Below are 17,729 nucleotides of genomic sequence, written 5' to 3'. Positions count from 1 at the left end.
TAGAGAGTTGTGAGAATGGCCTGACCTCCTCCACCTGCCTGTTCTCCCTCCAGGACTCTCTGTCCTTTTAGTTTCCTCTATCTTCTTTTCCTCCTACACTTTTTTTTTTTTTTTTATTTTTTTATGACCCTGTCTATCTCTCACTGTTGTTCTCAGTTTCCTCATGACAGTACTAGCGTATGTGAGCATTGAGTCTTACCTGGACAAAGGTCAAACCAATTCTGGGTGGAGCACCAAGCTGCTATGCTCATCACTAGGAGTGTTTACTACAGGGACGTAGGTCCGCCCCCTTGGCTTCGAGTCTTCCTGTACTCAGCCTCTTACAAAATTAAGCTTTTTCTTTTTTCTTTTAGGTCAATATTGTGTTGTTTTTTTACATTACGGTAATGTCTTTTCTTTATCTAACATGATTAAAATCTCCCCTGATGAGGCACATCTTGTCCACAGCTATTGTCTGGCTCCTTTAGTCCTCTGATGTATTAGACAAGAGCTTCACACACACACACACACACACAAACACACAGGCTCAGCTGCACGACCATGGGTGATGCCTGATCCCGTTTATCCTGAGAGAATCCATGAATGCAGGGTGGTCAAGACCATTTCAGCAGAGCAAGATATTTATTTCTCTCTCTCTCTGCTGTCAACAAAACAAATGACTGATGTAATCTGCACACACAGTACTCTGCAAAAAGCTCTGTGGGAATTAATAGACTTGTAATGCTATATACATTGCCCCACCCTTTGCGTGTTTATTTAAAAAAATATTTGGCAACTGATGTATCACCATGGTCGATATTTGGCTTATTTTATTATCATTGCCATCGGCCGATACGAAGTTAAAGAAAGCAGATTCTTAACTTCATAGTTTACGGTCATTGTATAACAATTTGTGTAATAAAAGATTAGACAGAACTTTTAAACCGAAAATGACCAGTATATGAAAAAAGTATTATAGCATTTTCCTTATGGCAGATTTGATGATTGTTTTGGCTGTTATGAGGAGCGAGGTACATTTTTTTTAAATCCATTCTATGCATCCAAAAATGTTGAGCATAGAGATTTGTATCTGCAGATTGCTTTTGGGTTTGATGGTGGAATTTTAAGGCACACCAAGGATAACTCCTAAAGATAACTAAAAAGCTATAATAATAGTTTGAATATTTTGGAGAGTAGCGAAATCCCCACATCATAACTATTACGAGTGCATGCTTAAATAAAACTTCATTGTGCTCTGGTGTAGCTGCTAATACAGTTAACTTTATCTATATGATTATCATTCTTGTTGTGAACTTTCTTTTACTCAATGTTTTTTTTTCTTCTCATTAATCCACCATGTCTTCAACTAGACATCCTGCACACGCTCACTTATAAATTTCCACATGTCAGAGCGTCACCATGTAGAAGTGTGTCGAGTTAATAACCCAGATGAATCATTTTGAATCACTATGAGTCACTCACCAGTCCTTAGTGTTCTAGAAAATCCTAATGACCTAATGTGATGATGGGAAATTGAACAATCTAAATGGAGGAAATTATTTTAATAAATGCTGGTAAATGAGGGGGAAAAAAATAGTTTTGGAAGTGAGAAATGCTGTTTGGCAGATTTCCCTTATTCCTCCTGTATCTCAGTTTCAGTAATGCTCTGCATCATGACTCTTATTCTGACTTGGCTCAGACTAGTAGTATTTTGGTGGATGTGGTACCCACCTCTGGCGGGACACATTGTGTGTACACTCACAGGCAACTTCACAGTCCATTAATCTTGTTTTTTTTCTCTCTCTTTTCCTACCAGGCATTTTAACCTTCGGATGAAGAGGGACACCTCTCTCTTCGCTCCTGATCTGAAGGTGGAAGTTTCTGGAGTAGAGATTCCCTATGACACTTCTCACATTTACACTGGAGAAATTTACGGTGAGCATGGCACCTTTCCAGCACTTTCCAGATGCACACACTTTAAGTACATAAAGGCATGCATCCACCTCAACACACTTCCTGAGTTGCCACAGAAACATTGCCTCTATCTATTGTATTTGTACACTGTTTTGGAAGATTGTACACATCATGTAAGGTAGAGAGTTATTAAGAAACAGAGCATATAGTGAAGGAAAACTGCTTTTCTGGTGGTGTTTCTTTAATTTGATCCACAGAAAATGTCTCAAATTTTGGGGGCAAAAGAACTGCATAATGAATTATTCGGGGATTGTCATTGTTATTTTAGGATTCTCAAGTTATACAGGTGCTTGTCTGTTGCTGTCAGAGAGGAAAAAAAGCTATAAATATAAATTGTATAACTATAAATTCTGACTAAAATGAGTAGCTATTATCCTACATAATCAAACATCCACTAATATATAAAACATTCAATCATAGATATGTCCTTTGTAACCTTACAAATAATTTTATTATGACTCAGATTAATGCATACTGGATAGAAATATTAATTTCTTAACAGTGTAGGAAAAAGATTGATTAAATTATATAAAATGTGTCTTTGTATTATATTGTTATTGCCTTATTATGTTTGAACATTTATTTGATTAAATTGGTGTTAATGACATTCAGTGCCTTCTAATAGAAATGCTTAAAAAGTGTAAAAAAAAAACAAAAAAATATTACTCGCAGTGTTTTCATCCAAAATTGAGAATTTTACTTGTGTGAAAAATTGGAATATTGCATAAAACAGTTGCAAATAAGCACCATTTCCATCCAGTGAGTCAAAGAAAACAAAATCATTACTTACCTGATAAACTGGCACAAAATATCAATAAGAAATGTAGGAGAACTCACTGAAAATCGCTTTCAAAATCGACAAAGAATCGCCACCGATTTTAAAATCTATTTTGTGCAGATTGTCAGTGAATTACGGCTCTGTGTAGTAAATGCCAACCAATGTTGCCAAGTCTGTGGTTGTTTTTCATGTCCGCGGGTCGAAGCGACAATACCAATAACGTAGGGCTGGGCGATATATCGAATATTGCCAGATAACAAGAGTTTAAATCTCCGAATCAGAGCTCCACTCTTACAAGGATACATTTTCTGCCCGGTGTTTGCTTATTTTAAGCAATCTGGCAACCATGCGCATGTGCTCACTCCTCATTGCGGAAGAGCCGCCGACAATAATCTGAAAACACTAACAAGCTGAAATTGAGCGATCTAATGAAAGCGTCGTTCAGCCGGTCTGTGTTCTGTCATGAGATCTCAACTGTATTGTTTGCATTTGTGATCACAAAATAAATGCACTTACTCGACAGCTGATGTTTGAATAGAGAAACGTAGGCTATGGCCAATTGGAATTAATATTGGGGAATTTCACTGATATGTTTACCAGTTTCCATAATATAGACAGAGAGAATGCAAAAGTCTTTGGTATTCATTTATATATATTTATATATAAGAAATAGCTATGTGCTTCAGCAACTAGCTCCCCATCTGACAGGATTTTTAATGTCAGTAGGAACATAGTTTCATGCCACAGAGCTTATATTAAAACCGCAGACAGTTGACAGACTTGTGTTCTTAGCTTAAAAACTTGTTAAAAAAATAAAATACTTATCCCAGTTGCATAGTATAAATTGTGAATTGCATGCACTAAAAAGTTGACAGAATGCACTTTCTGTACTTAATTTGCACTGCTTCAGTTACATTTAGGCCTACATGTATTCATTTAATAAAAAGCAGTAAGTGATCTCTTGGTCTAGATTTTTTTAACTGCTTAAGCTGTTTAATCTAAATTGTTTTTTTGTTTTATGGGCAAAAGAAAATCATGTTTTTTTATTATTTGAATGCAAATGCAAACATATCGAGATATATATCGAATATCGTAAAAATTGACAATATCGAGATATCTTTTTTTTATATATATATATCGCCCAGCCTTACAATAACATGATATTTAGCCCCTAAAATGCGAATTTTACCAAGGCAACCATGCCATAAAACTTAAATTTTAACCCCGGAAAGCAATTTTTTTATCGGGGAACCTCCTGGAAACGCGATTGGGCTAGTTTTGGACTAGTTTTGAGAAGCAACTGGGCAGGATTTGTTGTGAAAACCTGGCAACCATGATCTGAACGCACATGCTGGAGATATACTTCTAATTACAGGAGCGTCTTTACTGATGAGATGTGCATGAAAATCACATTCGATTTTTTCACAGCCCTACCCATACCTTCGTGCAAAGTCACATGACTTTTTTGATGTGCATGGAGGAATTTATTTGGCATATGCATTTTCCGTCTCCCATTATTCGCATTAACTCTTTCAAAGACCACCTCAAGCGAACTTAATTATATAAATTTTCCCCAAAATTTTGCATCAAAACTGTTTGTTAAGGTTATAGAGGCTGTAGAGTCAGGCTCATCCTGTCTTCTGTTTGTTTTGTAAAAGAAGGAAAACGTCTGTAAAGTGAAGGTGTGTCCTGACGTCAAGCTGAACCACAAACACACACACACACACACCCTGCTATGATGACATTTTCCACATGAATCTGACCACTGTGCACCTCATTTATTTCTCACATAACCCGCTGATCAAACTTCCACTTAAATCCTCTAACACAATTCTAAATGTATAGAATTTTGCCAAAAGACACTGCATTCTGACCGTTTTTGAATTAATTCAGCTGATATCCAGGTCTGGCGGTAACACTTCAGATTCAATGATCTATGCTGTAGCTAAGCATAAATAATTGAATCCGATTAGACCATTAGCATCTCGTTCAAAAATGAAGAGTTTCTTTATTTTTCCTATTTAAAACCTGATTCTTCTGTAGTTACATCGTGTTAATTGCTGCTAATTGCTAGTTAATTGCTGTTCTAATCTAATGCACTGCTGCAGTGTAACACACACACATAGGCTACAGACAGTAGCTCGTATTTCACGCGCAGATAGCTCGCGCACAGAATCATTCAGCGTGGAAATGTACTGTCAACGCTGTTCTGTGATTTCTCAGTAAAATAGCTTAGAAACTGAAAAGTTCAAGCGTATATTTTTTAATAACTAAATCCCACAGCGTCACTACTACTAGAGAAATGCTACCATGTAGAAATTCACACACATTCGCTCTCACTAATGCATTCATATAAATCCAATCTTTACTGTGCTACTTTATCTATAACTGATTTAGAACGAGCAGAAATCTGTGTGAAATAAAACGACCCAAAGGCAAAATGAGCTGTTATAGGAGCAATAGGCATGTGGGCAGTGCTGTGTCATATGGTGTTTTTCCACAGCTCCAGACTTAATTGTTCATTAATGATGTCATCATTGACTAGTCGGCATCGACTCGACTTTCATCACATAAAAGTCAACTTTAAAAAATCATTAGTCATTCAACCCCTAGCTAAGACAGAAGGAAAATTAAAATTTAGAATTTGAAATGGTCCCCAGCAACCCTGCTATTGATGCAACTACACAAACTAGCTGGAGACTATTTTCAGGCACTGTGTAATATCGGGGCGCCTGCTGCACACATGGTACGGCAGCAAAATTCCTTGATGATTATGCTGGAATGAGAGTATAGTTTCTAGGCATATCAGCCTAGAAAATGGCAACTTTTCATTTTCCGTCAGTTTTAGTACACAATGTAACTACAGAAGTATCAAGTTTTAAATAGGAAAAATATAGAAACTCTTTGGTAATTTTTGAGCGAGATGCTAACGGTCTAATCAGATTCAATGATCTATGCTAAGCTAATTTAAAAGTGCTACCGCCAGACCCGGAGATTGGCTGAATGGATTTGAAAACCGTAAAACTCAACTGTTTAACTCTAGGGGAGTTGGAAAATGAGGCTCTTTTTTTTTTTTTTTTTTTTTTTTTTTTTTTTTTTAAGTGAAGTGTTCCTTTTTAAATAACAAAAATATTCTCCTTGGACACATTTTAAATAATTGCCTGGCTTTTATTTTTTAGATTGTATAGCTTTCTACTGACTCTTGTTACTGATCTTTTTAATCCAGTCTCTGCACAGATTTTTTTTTTACGTTTTGGGGTATTTCAGTGTTTTCAGATCTCCTCGTTTCTGAAGTGAGCTGACATCATGACCTCACTTTAGTGAAGGCCTTCAGAACAAGTGTATCATTACCTTATTCTCATTATGTTCCTTGTAGTGCGATGAGGCACTGAACCTAATTGATGATGGGTACAGCTTGTGATAAACACACTTTAGCGAGATTTGAGCAATTACTCATGTACTTTAAATGATGGTCAGACTGCCTACTGGAGAAAGAAATCTACTTTCTTTTTTCTCTTGATCTAATCAGGCATCCTTGTTGACTCTGAGCATCTCCCTTGACCCTAGTACTGACGCATCCTTTCAGTCTCTGAATTGCTCTGAATGGATTCATGTAATTTCCCGCTCACCACAGGATGTTTCATAATAACTGGTATTGTCAGGAAATTACATTCATGTGATCTGTTCATATGAGGGAGTGTAGGACTTCAAGCCTGAAAAAGTTAACATGGTTGAGGATTGTGAATACATTTATCAGTCCCTCCAGGATTTTGTGATTTTTGCGATCGCTGAGTTTATTGGAAAACTCAAACAAACAGCAATTTTTCCAAAAGATCGTAAATTTGTGTAAATGCCACACAAGTTCAGCATAATTTGGGCTTAGAAGCGTCCCGTGATGTCACCGCAATGCGCATTCCATCAAAGAAATGACTTGCGTTCTCATCAGGACTGATTTACAAGAGCTACATTGGATAAACAAACTGAAAGCAGAACGAATCCGTGCTACTAGTTCGGGCTGCGCAGACCGTTTATCTGCTCGAGCCTGAGCCACGGGCTGATCTCGATCACACGACACCGTTATACACAGCGCTGGGAGATACAGTATAAAGAAAGCAATCGAATTCCCCACAGAATCTATAACATCTCTGTGAAATCTTGTGAGAATCATTTACATACAGCAAAGAATTCTGATAAAACTGACATCAGAACAAATGCCACTGATGTGGAAACCAGGAAAAACATTGTTCAATAAACACAAAATCTCCACCTTTGACCATGGATTTAACAATAAACCACAGGGACAAATTGTGGCAGAAATGGTCTAATGTTTTCGAGTGATTTTAAATGCTTTACACAACTTTTCCCAGCACTTCAATGCTTTAAGTATTATCCAATTTGAAAGTTATTTTTAATGTGACGATGTTTGTTCATCCTTAACTAAAAGTCTCATAATGTAGGAAAGCAAACCCTTATTTAAAAAAAAAAAAAATATATATATATATATATTAAATGACCACTAGTACTGTAGATGGCTGCAGAGAAGTACTTAAAGGCCATTTCCGTTCCCTAATATAGCCTATGTATTTTTGTATTCATTCAATTATATTTAGACATTATGAATGACAGTAATAAAAGTACATTTTATCAGATGTAATATATATTTATTACATCTGTAAGACGTTTGCTAAAGATCTGGGAATCATCTGCTGTCCTCTGATAAAGGTCTCAGAAACAGTTTAACATGCATTCTAATAAATGTCTATTTGAGATCTGAACGGAAACATCTTAGAGACGTACTGCAGATGAAGTCCTCAAACATTAGTCTGAAGACCTACAGTGGTTCTCAAAGTCAGAAAAGTCATAACAGCGTTAGAAAAATGGTATATATATATATGTCTGTGGTATATTTTCACTGCAAAACAATAAGAAATGCAGCAAATTTTGAGAAAAGCCACAGCAAAATCAGTCATTTTGATTGCAAAAATCACAAAATTAAAATTGTGAAATCCTGGAGGGACTGATTAATATGAATAAATAATTTTATCACTTATTTTTTAAAACAACAGATGGAGAACAGTTGTGGGGTCAACTTTTTATTGGCAGTTTAAGAATGAAAATGGAAATTTTTTTCATTGACATTTTGTTTCTTGAGGATTTTTTTGTAAGCAGTATTTAAGATGAAACTCCTGAACTGTAAATAAAATGAAACTCTCTCTTCTTCTTTTTTTTTAACAGCAATGCACTAAAAAAATTAAGAAATAAATATAGAAAGTATTGATTTATAAAATCCAGTCATATGTTCTAGATTGTTTATACATTTAAAAATGTTTGAATATGTGCTTACATGCTTTACATATACTGCTGTTCAAAAAAAAATTGCTAGAAAGTAAAACCTTTATTCAGCAAGGGTATACATTTTTTGTTGTTAATATTATTATTATTATTATTATTATTATTATTGTTATTAAACTATATTCATTAACTGTATGTCATTTCAGTTGGAGTAAAATGTGACATACATTTGACATGATGAAATATTGACTACATATAAGGACATTTTGTCCTTTTTGTCAAAAGACAAAAACTATATAACACTGTCCTCTCACTCCCTCTCTCCCCCTTTGTTATCCATTAGCACTCTTTGTACTTTCTGAAGGATAAACATCGCTCTGTGCTTAATCTTGTAACCTCTTATATTCACAAAAGAGTTTGAAGTAGGCCAGGATGGTGCAAATTCTCTGAGGAATGAATGGCGATGAAATTAACAGCCGTTCTTTCATTAGCATTTCTGTTTTCTACTCCCTCTGTTTTTTTGTTTGTTTTTTAACTCTGAAGTGGATTTCATCTCCAGACAAGTCCCTCTTATAAGCCACCAGAGAACTGCTACACAAATTCAGTTTGTTTATTACTATTTACTTCATAAGAAATTAAATGTTTGAGAAGTATATTGTGCCTATATATATATATATATATATATATATATATATATATAGATCTATCTATCTCTCTCTCTCTCTCTCTCTCAGCTGTTGTTTGTTTTATGTCTTCATGCTTCACCTTGTTATATTTTCTGTCCTTTCATTCCGTGAACGAGAGCGGAGAAGGTCAGGGGGGGATGGAGAAGAGAGCAGGAGTTTAATGTTACACAGGGCGTGAAAGTGAATCTCTTTTCTGTTATTATCAGTTTTCAGGATGAAAAGTTCAAGATCTTTCAGAGCTTTCAAACCGGATTGCAGATTCTTCCTCTGGGCCTGAGAAACAGCCAAAACACACTCCCAAACTTTCCACTAGCCTTTTAACCATGATAGCAGAGAGCTCCTGGTAAATCCCAGTGAACTGTTTTATTTCAGTACGTTTTCTTTTAAAGCTGTAGAGGTGCTTGTAAGATCCAAACACCAAACATTAAAAGAGTCTCTTTCATTTTTCTTTCCTAAAGTGGTCTAGAATTTAAAACGAGCTAAAATGATGACCTTACATTTAAGATGTCTACATTATTATTTGACAACAGTTCCTTTGCTTGGTCTGTTCTGTTGGTTCCGTGCTTTATTTTATGGTTCACGCACATGTGGAACTTGGCAATCTGTTTTGAAATTGAACTGACGGTCTTGGAAGCTCCACTCCTTTGTTTTTCTGTACTGCACTTCAAATTTTGATGTAGTTCAGTTTCATTGTTCCCCAATGGTAAAATAATTAACAGCCCCTCAAAACCTTCTAAAAGAAATTAAATCACGTCTTTGCCAAGCATTTGACTGTTAATGCATTTAAAAATAGTATAGCAAATCTGTATAAGGTTTTAACTTTAATTTATTATTTTTTTATTTTATGTTTTTATTAAAATTCTCTACTCCATTTAACTCTTTTTTTTTATTTATTTTTTATAGATATATATTGTGAATTCGCTTATAGCATCTTTACTTGAATAATACACCTAAAAATATTGTGAAAGACACAGATATTATGTTTGAAAAATAATTGTGGTTACATCTGTAACAAACGTGGGCATTAATGGGTTAATGCAGTAACAAAATGATTTAATTATTCTATTATTATTATTATTATTATCTCTCTTTAGTTCCTGGTTCTAGATGGTATTTTTGCAACTTTTCTGACAATTAATGCCTCCTTAGGACTAGTAATTTTTTTGTCTACTTATTTACTACTCACGTTGGTTAAAAGCATTTCCTAAATGAGTGTAAATGTTGATGTCCATCTGCGTACTGTTGTGGTACAGCACTAGATGAAGTAAAATCTGTAGATCGAGAACAGGTCTGCTTTGATTGTCAGAGACAGTAGCCAGATTGCTGAGCTCATTACCATTCTAAAGGTCAAGCTTGGTTGCATGGTGTGCTGCGTGTGTGTGTGTGTGTGTGTGTGTGTGTGTGTGTGTGTGTGTGAGCATGCATGCTTTTTATGTTATAGGAAAGGAATGACTGGATCAAAAACAAAGGAAGCATCTCTTTATACATTCTCCTTTTGTCATATTTCACAACATTCCTTGACAGTTGCCTTTACTGGTCTTTAATCTTTGGTTTGTTTTATCTCGCAGGTGAGAAGGGCACTCTGACCCATGGCTCTATCGTGGATGGGAAATTTGAGGGTTTCATTAAGAGCCATCAGGGCACATACTACGTAGAGCCCTCAGAGAGATACCTCAAAGACCAGAATGTGCCCTACCACTCAGTCATCTACCATGAGGACGACATCGGTGAGCTAATACTGGCATTGGAATGACCTACAACATACCGTTAAACATCTCTTATTTAATGTTTTACTGTGTCCAGCTTGCTGACCATGTTTCTGTATGTAGTGTTAATATAGTTTCTGTTATATATTTATAACTCGTTTTGTACCTAACCGTTGCCATTTAAAGGTTTGGAGTCAGTAAGGCTTTTTTTGTTTTTGAAAGAAGTCTCTTATGGTCATCAAGGCTGCATTGACTGATCAAAAATACAGTAAAAAGGATAATATTGTGAAATATTATTTCAATATAAAATAACGGTTTTTGTATTCTAAATGTATTCTTTTGACTGCAATATTCCTACTGTCCATCAATTTAATGCATCCTTGCCGATTAAAACTATTTATTTATTTTTAAAACAACTGACCATTAAACTTTTGAATGGTGATGTGTATATATAAAGCAATTCTTATAAATCAAAGATTTTTTTAAGATAGTTGCTCAAGTCAGTTTTAAATGCTATAAAATGTAAATAAACCGCTTTTAGCATAATCCATTTTATGGACTGTAAAGATCCATATCAAGCTTACGCCTTTTGACTGATAAATGAAAGCATCTGAGTGAGTCTGTCTCCAATCTGATGTTCTGAGACTCCCCCAAGTATGGTGAGAGCTTTTATATTAGCTGGATTATGGAATTAGTTTCGAATTGCATGTTTTGATTGCTTTTGGATGGAAAAGTGCTGTTATTGTTAGAACTGCATCACATTATGATGGTCATTATAGTCTTTTGGAAAGGTGTTTTGAATCATAAGCATGAAATTGAGGGAATCAGTGTAATACAAAGCATTATCACACAAATAAAGCAGCTAGGACACAGCAAAATCCAGAGCGCTTTACCTTTTCCCATTTAGCAGACTAGGCCCAGGTTATAAACCAAGCTTGAGGTTTTTAGTTTGCACTTTGTCTTACTCTCCCTATCTTGCCCTGTAACTCTCTCACCCTCTCAATCAAACATAGTGGTGCACTTTTCCAGCTCAACAGGCTGATAAAGCCTCTTAAATACTAGTTTATGTTATCACTGTTATAATATCCTCCAGTAAAAGAAATGATAGGAAGTGACAGTCTGTCAAAGATCAGCAGCTTGGTATCTGGACTGGTACACTTTCATCTTTATGTAAATCTTATATAAACTACTGTTCAAAAGTGTGGGGTAGTAGAATTAAATTTTTTTGTTGTGCAAAGATGCAATAAATTGTTCAAAAGTGACATTAAAGACATTTATAGAAAATATTTCTATTTCAAGCAAATATTCTTTCAAACATTCTATTCTTTCAAACTTTCTGTTCATCAAAGATTTATCGCAGTTTCTACTAGTGTTTTCAGCATTGATAAGCAGAAACATGAAGGATCATGTGACATTGAAGACTGAAGTAATGGCTGCTGAAAATTCAGCTTTGCTGTCACAAGAGTAATTTACTTTTTTAAATGATTTAAAATAGAAAATAATTTACATATTTCGGAATATTACTGGTTTACTGTATTTTTATTTAAAATAAATGGAGCCTTGGTGAGAGTAAGAGACTTTTAAAAATATATTTAAAAAAAATATACAGGAAATAAAGTGTCTTTTCCCCACTCCTCTGAAGTGATGAAGTGCGCAGTATCACTATCAGCTGTAGGAAGAACGAGCTTGGTACGGTTCTCTTTTGGGTGGTTTTCCACTGGATACAGTACCTGGTACTTTTTTAGTACCACCTCGATTGAGGTTCCGTTACCAAAACGTGACGTGTAAACTTTGCTGATCACGCAACTGTTTTGAACGAGCGCACCTATTTTTAACAGCCAAAAAGTATTCTTGTCTTTAGCGGAAGTACGGACGTTCCTCTTGTTGATAGCTGAAGAGCAGAACCAGCGAGAGCTTGATGAGGCGACGCAGAATGAAAAAGTGCAAACAGTGCCGAACTGAGCCATGCCGTACTGAACAGAGTCATACCACGCAGTAGAAAAGCACCATAACTCTAGCACACACACACACACACACATGCCACTTAAACGCTGAGTTTGTGCATGCAGAGTTAAAGTTATTCAGAGTTAATCATCTTTAAAGAGAGCTAATGTATGTTCACTGCAAGTGTGGATGAGGTCCAATAGGGACAGTGAACTTGTATCAATGGGAAGGAAAGGGAAAGAGTAAATTGTGGCTGACAGTGGTCTATTGAAGCACAAGGACAGGGGTCAGAAGGAGGGCAGCTGGAGAGGGGAGTGAACTCTGGATCACTCACTGGCTCATGCCAGGCTCACAGTGTTTCCTGTGGGTATGTTTCTCCACTTTTAGGAAGACCTCACTGAACATTTAAATGACAAAATCAAAAATTGTGAAGAATGTAATTGACCATATTTAGTCTTGGTTTCAGTCAACTTCTAGAATTAAACCTAAAATTATGTATTCTCTCATTGGGCTGCTGTTCTTAATCTCTGATTCTCACTTTTGATAATTAATGCTCCAGTAGAGCTTTAGTCAAACTCCTGGAGGCTGCTGTAAACTGAGACCTTATGCAGTCACAAATATATCCCTTTGAGAATAATGAAATTCATCCTTTCATTAACATGCATTCATTACAGTGAATACATCTACTTAAAGCTGCAGTAGGGAACTTTTGACGTTCTAGCGGTTAATAAACAGAACTGCTTGCGTCTTGTGGAAGAACATGGTAGCTGGAACTACTTCTCTCTGTTTATGTCTATGAAGAATCACAAAGGTACTGGGTTACTCCGCCGCGGCACCCCCGAAGCAATCTACAGTAGTCAGAATATAAACACTTATTATAGGTGTACCCTAGTGATTCAGGAGAAGCTAAAAACACGGTTTGGAAAATGGATTCATGGTGTACTCGCTTATTATATACATTTTTCTACATTGTGAACACAAACAATGTTACGGACCGCAGCTCTGATTGGTTGATTTCTTACCGGGAGCGGTCTGTAACTGCAAATGACAACAGGACCACTGGGAGGAGCCAGAGGAGCTTAATTTTTTTCACAGATTATTGGTCTCATATTCTACTGTCAGGACATAATGACAGGTTTAACAAATATGTAAAAATATATATTTACAAAAGTTACCTACTGCAGCTTTAACTGATTCAGATTAATGATAACTCATTTTTACCAGTTTTTTCAGGAAGTCTTTGTTTTCCTGTAGGTGATTTTGCCAAGAGACATGTTCCTTGGCATTTGAACAGGACATGTTTCTGTTCAACATCCTTTTTGGTCTTGGGAAAAATCCCTTTCAACCACGATTTAAGGGTTAGGTTTAGGTCTGGCACAATTCTTATCTGGCATTTGCCTCTAACAATTCCCCTCATTCCTGTGATGCCTTCTTGCAAGGGGTTGTTCCAATACCAGCACCTTGCGGAAGTCATCCAGTTTAGGTTGACCATTATGTTTTCTGTAAATTTATTCTGGTATTATTGCGTATTTTAATAAGCTCAGTCATAAAAGTATGGGTTGTTTATACTGAAACCCAACACTTCCCTCTTGGGACAACCTCTCACAACCACAACTTGCGTTTCTGAGAAGTTGTTTGTCAGTTTTGTTTATGTGTTGTTGTTTTGCAGTTTATTACTCAACCGAATAATTTTCACTGAAACAATCCACTATTTTACTGTAAAAAGTAAAAAGCGAATCTGCGATTTTCGCTAAAAGCTTGCCATACTTCCATTTAGATTACTTTGACAAGTCCGAGACTTTCGGTTCTCTCCCTAGAGGCACTTGTCATTTCCTTTTACACTCATTTGCTCCTGACAGATGTCTCTCTTGTTCTGCCCAACATAGATTTGCATTTGAATGGGGCTGCGTTCAGTGTGGGACAATAAAAACCTCACAGAGAAGAAATGGAGTCTTTCCTTAACTACCACCAAAACACCTTCAGCCGCAAACATAAGCCCCTTTCACACTGAGATTCCGGGTAATACACGGGTAATGTGTCCCAGCAATTGTTCTCGGATCATTAGATTTGGTTCATTCACAGTGCCAGTGATTTTCCGGAATCTGTGCGAGCGTTCACACACAACCCGTAAAGGTCCCGTAATGACACATGGCATCAGGATGCGATGTGTAATGTACGAGTCGAAAATGCTAAGTACGTTAACTTTCATTTAAGCTGGTGAAGGAGTTCAGCTTCAGCGTGGATAGTGAGGAACTACCAGATCTCTGCTCCATTACAATTTCCGCACAATTTTTGTGGCGAATGTTGCTCTGCATTCAAAACACCCGGTAAAAGAATTGCATGATAATGTGCATCATCACTATGCCACACCCTTTACGGCATTGGTTCTGTGTTTTTTTTCCACACGGAGTTCGTTCCGGGACTGAACCCGGCAATGTTACTAGGACTCCAACCTGGGATTGATCCCAGAATCTATCCTGTGTTTGTGTTCACACAGAAGGCAATTTTCCAGTGCAGTGTGAAAGGGGCTGTATTCTCTTCTCCTCACCTGACAGAGCACATTTTGATGACTCATTGTCTGGACATGCTAACATTATTCCACAACTGTCAGTTCCGGCTTGAAGAAAACAAGTTCTCTCAGGAGCATGAGAGATGTTTATGGGTGAGCTATCACCCATAATTTCAGTCCTGAGGTTAGCCGTGACGGACTGACTAATGCAGCAGTTCCAATCAGCCAGAAGCATCATCGTGATGTCAGGAAGCCATGCAAATGATGCTGAATTGTATAGATTATTAAGAGAGGACCCAATGCTGGATCCCCAGTGTCTGTGTGTGGTTACTGTTCTCTGTGGAGTTCTCAAAGACGTTGAGTGGACTTTCAGAGCTCTGCTGTCTCATTAGACCAGCTCTCTTCTCTCACTGCCAGTGCCTGGCTGTCCTGAGACTGAGAAACCATCAGCCTAAACCTGTCATGGGTAATTAGACTGTGTAAGAGCTGCACACATGCAACTGTTTAGGTTCTGTTGTGTTGATTTCATTATTTCTTGAAAGTCTGTCCTTTTCTAATCCATGAGTTGGGTAGATACTTGGGTGGTCATAAGCCATCTGTCAGAGACAAGCTGATATTGGTAAGAATGACACCTGTACCAAATTTTAAGGCAGTGACTATTTTTTGCTGTACTTGACAGCATTTTACATTTTGATGTGAGAATTATAAGGTTCTTGAAGCTTGAAATAACTTGCCTGAAATAGTGGCTCAGAATTTGGATTTGCTCAGTCCTGAGGTGTTCAACATACTGGTTACATCAGCAATAATAATTTATTTGATACAGTGCTTGAAATCTTAAAATATGATAAAATACATTTTTGAATAAAATAATAATAATAAGGAAACTTCTAAAATCATTCAAAAATTAAAATGTTTGTCTTAACTGAACTGTCTGTACCCAATTAACTATTTTCAGGACAAATGTCTACACAGAAGTGAGCGAAATCTGACAAAACCCCTTTTTTGGGGACATCCTCATTTGTAACAACTGTATTAGAATCAAACGCGCATGAAAGCATGCAAAAAGTTTTTTTTGTTTGTTTTTGTTTTTTAATTCAGAAAGTTTAGATAGCTCTGTGTATGTGTACACAGAGGCGTCCAACTGCTGGCTTGCATTTTCTGTAATGACAGCTCCCTTAAAAGTTAGATTGCATATAGCAGATCACTTCGGTTGACTAACCTGCCTCCAGGAGGGGAGCAAAGACTCTTTCATTATGGATGCTTGCAGGATTTCAATATAGACTTTCCATTAAAAAAATACAATATCCAGAGAAGACATTTGATTATACTCTCATTTTCATTTCTGCTGATGTTTGGTTATTGCAAGAAGTAAAAGCAGAGTCCAGAATGAACTTTGTCATAAATATTGCCAAAAATCTCAATATTTACAAACATACGTGTGTGTGTGTATGTGTATATATATATATATATATATATATATATATATATATATATATATATATATATACAGTATTGTTCAAAATAATAGCAGTACAATGTGACTAACCAGAATAATCAAGGTTTTTCGTATATTTTTTTATTGCTACGTGGCAAACAAGTTACCAGTAGGTTCAGTAGATTCTCAGAAAACAAATGAGACCCAGCATTCATGATATGCACGCTCTTAAGGCTGTGCAATTGGGCAATTAGTTGAATTAGTTGAAAGGGGTGTGTTCAAAAAAATAGCAGTGTGGCATTCAATCACTGAGGTCATCAATTTTGTGAAGAAACAGGTGTGAATCAGGTGGCCCCTATTTAAGGATGAAGCCAACACTTGTTGAACATGCATTTGAAAGCTGAGGAAAATGGGTCGTTCAAGACATTGTTCAGAAGAACAGCGTACTTTGATTAAAAAGTTGATTAGAGAGGGGAAAACCTATAAAGAGGTGCAAAAAATGATAGGCTGTTCAGCTAAAATGATCTCCAATGCCTTAAAATGGAGAGCAAAACCAGAGAGACGTGGAAGAAAACGGAAGACAACCATCAAGATGGATAGAAGAATAACCAGAATGGCAAAGGCTCAGCCAATGATCACCTCCAGGATGATCAAAGACAGTCTGGAGTTACCTGTAAGTACTGTGACAGTTAGAAGACGTCTGTGTGAAGCTAATCTATTTTCAAGAATCCCCCGCAAAGTCCCTCTGTTAAAAAAAAGGCATGTGCAGAAGAGGTTACAATTTGCCAAAGAACACATCAACTGGCTTAAAGAGAAATGGAGGAACATTTTGTGGACTGATGAGAGTAAAATTGTTCTTTTTGGGTCCAAGGGCCACAGGCAGTTTGTGAGACGACCCCCAAACTCTGAATTCAAGCCACAGTACACAGTGAAGACAGTGAAGCATGGAGGTGCAAGCATCATGATATGGGCATGTTTCTCCTACTATGGTGTTGGGCCTATTTATCGCATACCAGGGATCATGGATCAGTTTGCATATGTTAAAATACTTGAAGAGGTCATGTTGCCCTATGCTGAAGAGGACATGCCCTTGAAATGGTTGTTTCAACAAGACAATGACCCAAAACACACTAGTAAACGGGCAAAGTCTTGGTTCCAAACCAACAAAATTAATGTTATGGAGTGGCCAGCCCAATCTCCAGACCTTAATCCAATTGAGAACTTGTGGGGTGATATCAAAAATGCTGTTTCTGAAGCAAAACCAAGAAATGTGAATGAATTGTGGAATGTTGTTAAAGAATCATGGAGTGGAATAACAGCTGAGAGGTGCCACAAATTGGTTGACTCCATGCCACACAGATGTCAAGCAGTTTTAAAAAACTGTGGTCATACAACTAAATATTAGTTTAGTGATTCACAGGATTGC

General features: G+C 36.7%; 1 protein-coding gene across 2 annotated transcripts in view; it reads left to right on the top strand.

Moving 5' to 3' along the window:
• The window catches only part of adam10a (ADAM metallopeptidase domain 10a), a 62,981-nt gene that overhangs the window by 30,409 nt on the left and 14,843 nt on the right, over nt 1-17,729 (top strand). For both annotated transcript variants that reach the window (XM_026267324.1, XM_026267323.1), the window contains exons 3-4: nt 1,796-1,914; nt 10,278-10,436. In XM_026267324.1, coding sequence (XP_026123109.1) covers nt 1,796-1,914; nt 10,278-10,436 — 278 coding nt within the window. The remainder of the gene's footprint in view (nt 1-1,795; nt 1,915-10,277; nt 10,437-17,729) is intronic.

Source organism: Carassius auratus, chromosome 7 (assembly GCF_003368295.1).
Source record: "Carassius auratus strain Wakin chromosome 7, ASM336829v1, whole genome shotgun sequence".
Taxonomy (NCBI): domain Eukaryota; kingdom Metazoa; phylum Chordata; class Actinopteri; order Cypriniformes; family Cyprinidae; genus Carassius; species Carassius auratus.
This window is presented reverse-complemented; position numbering and strand designations above follow the sequence as displayed.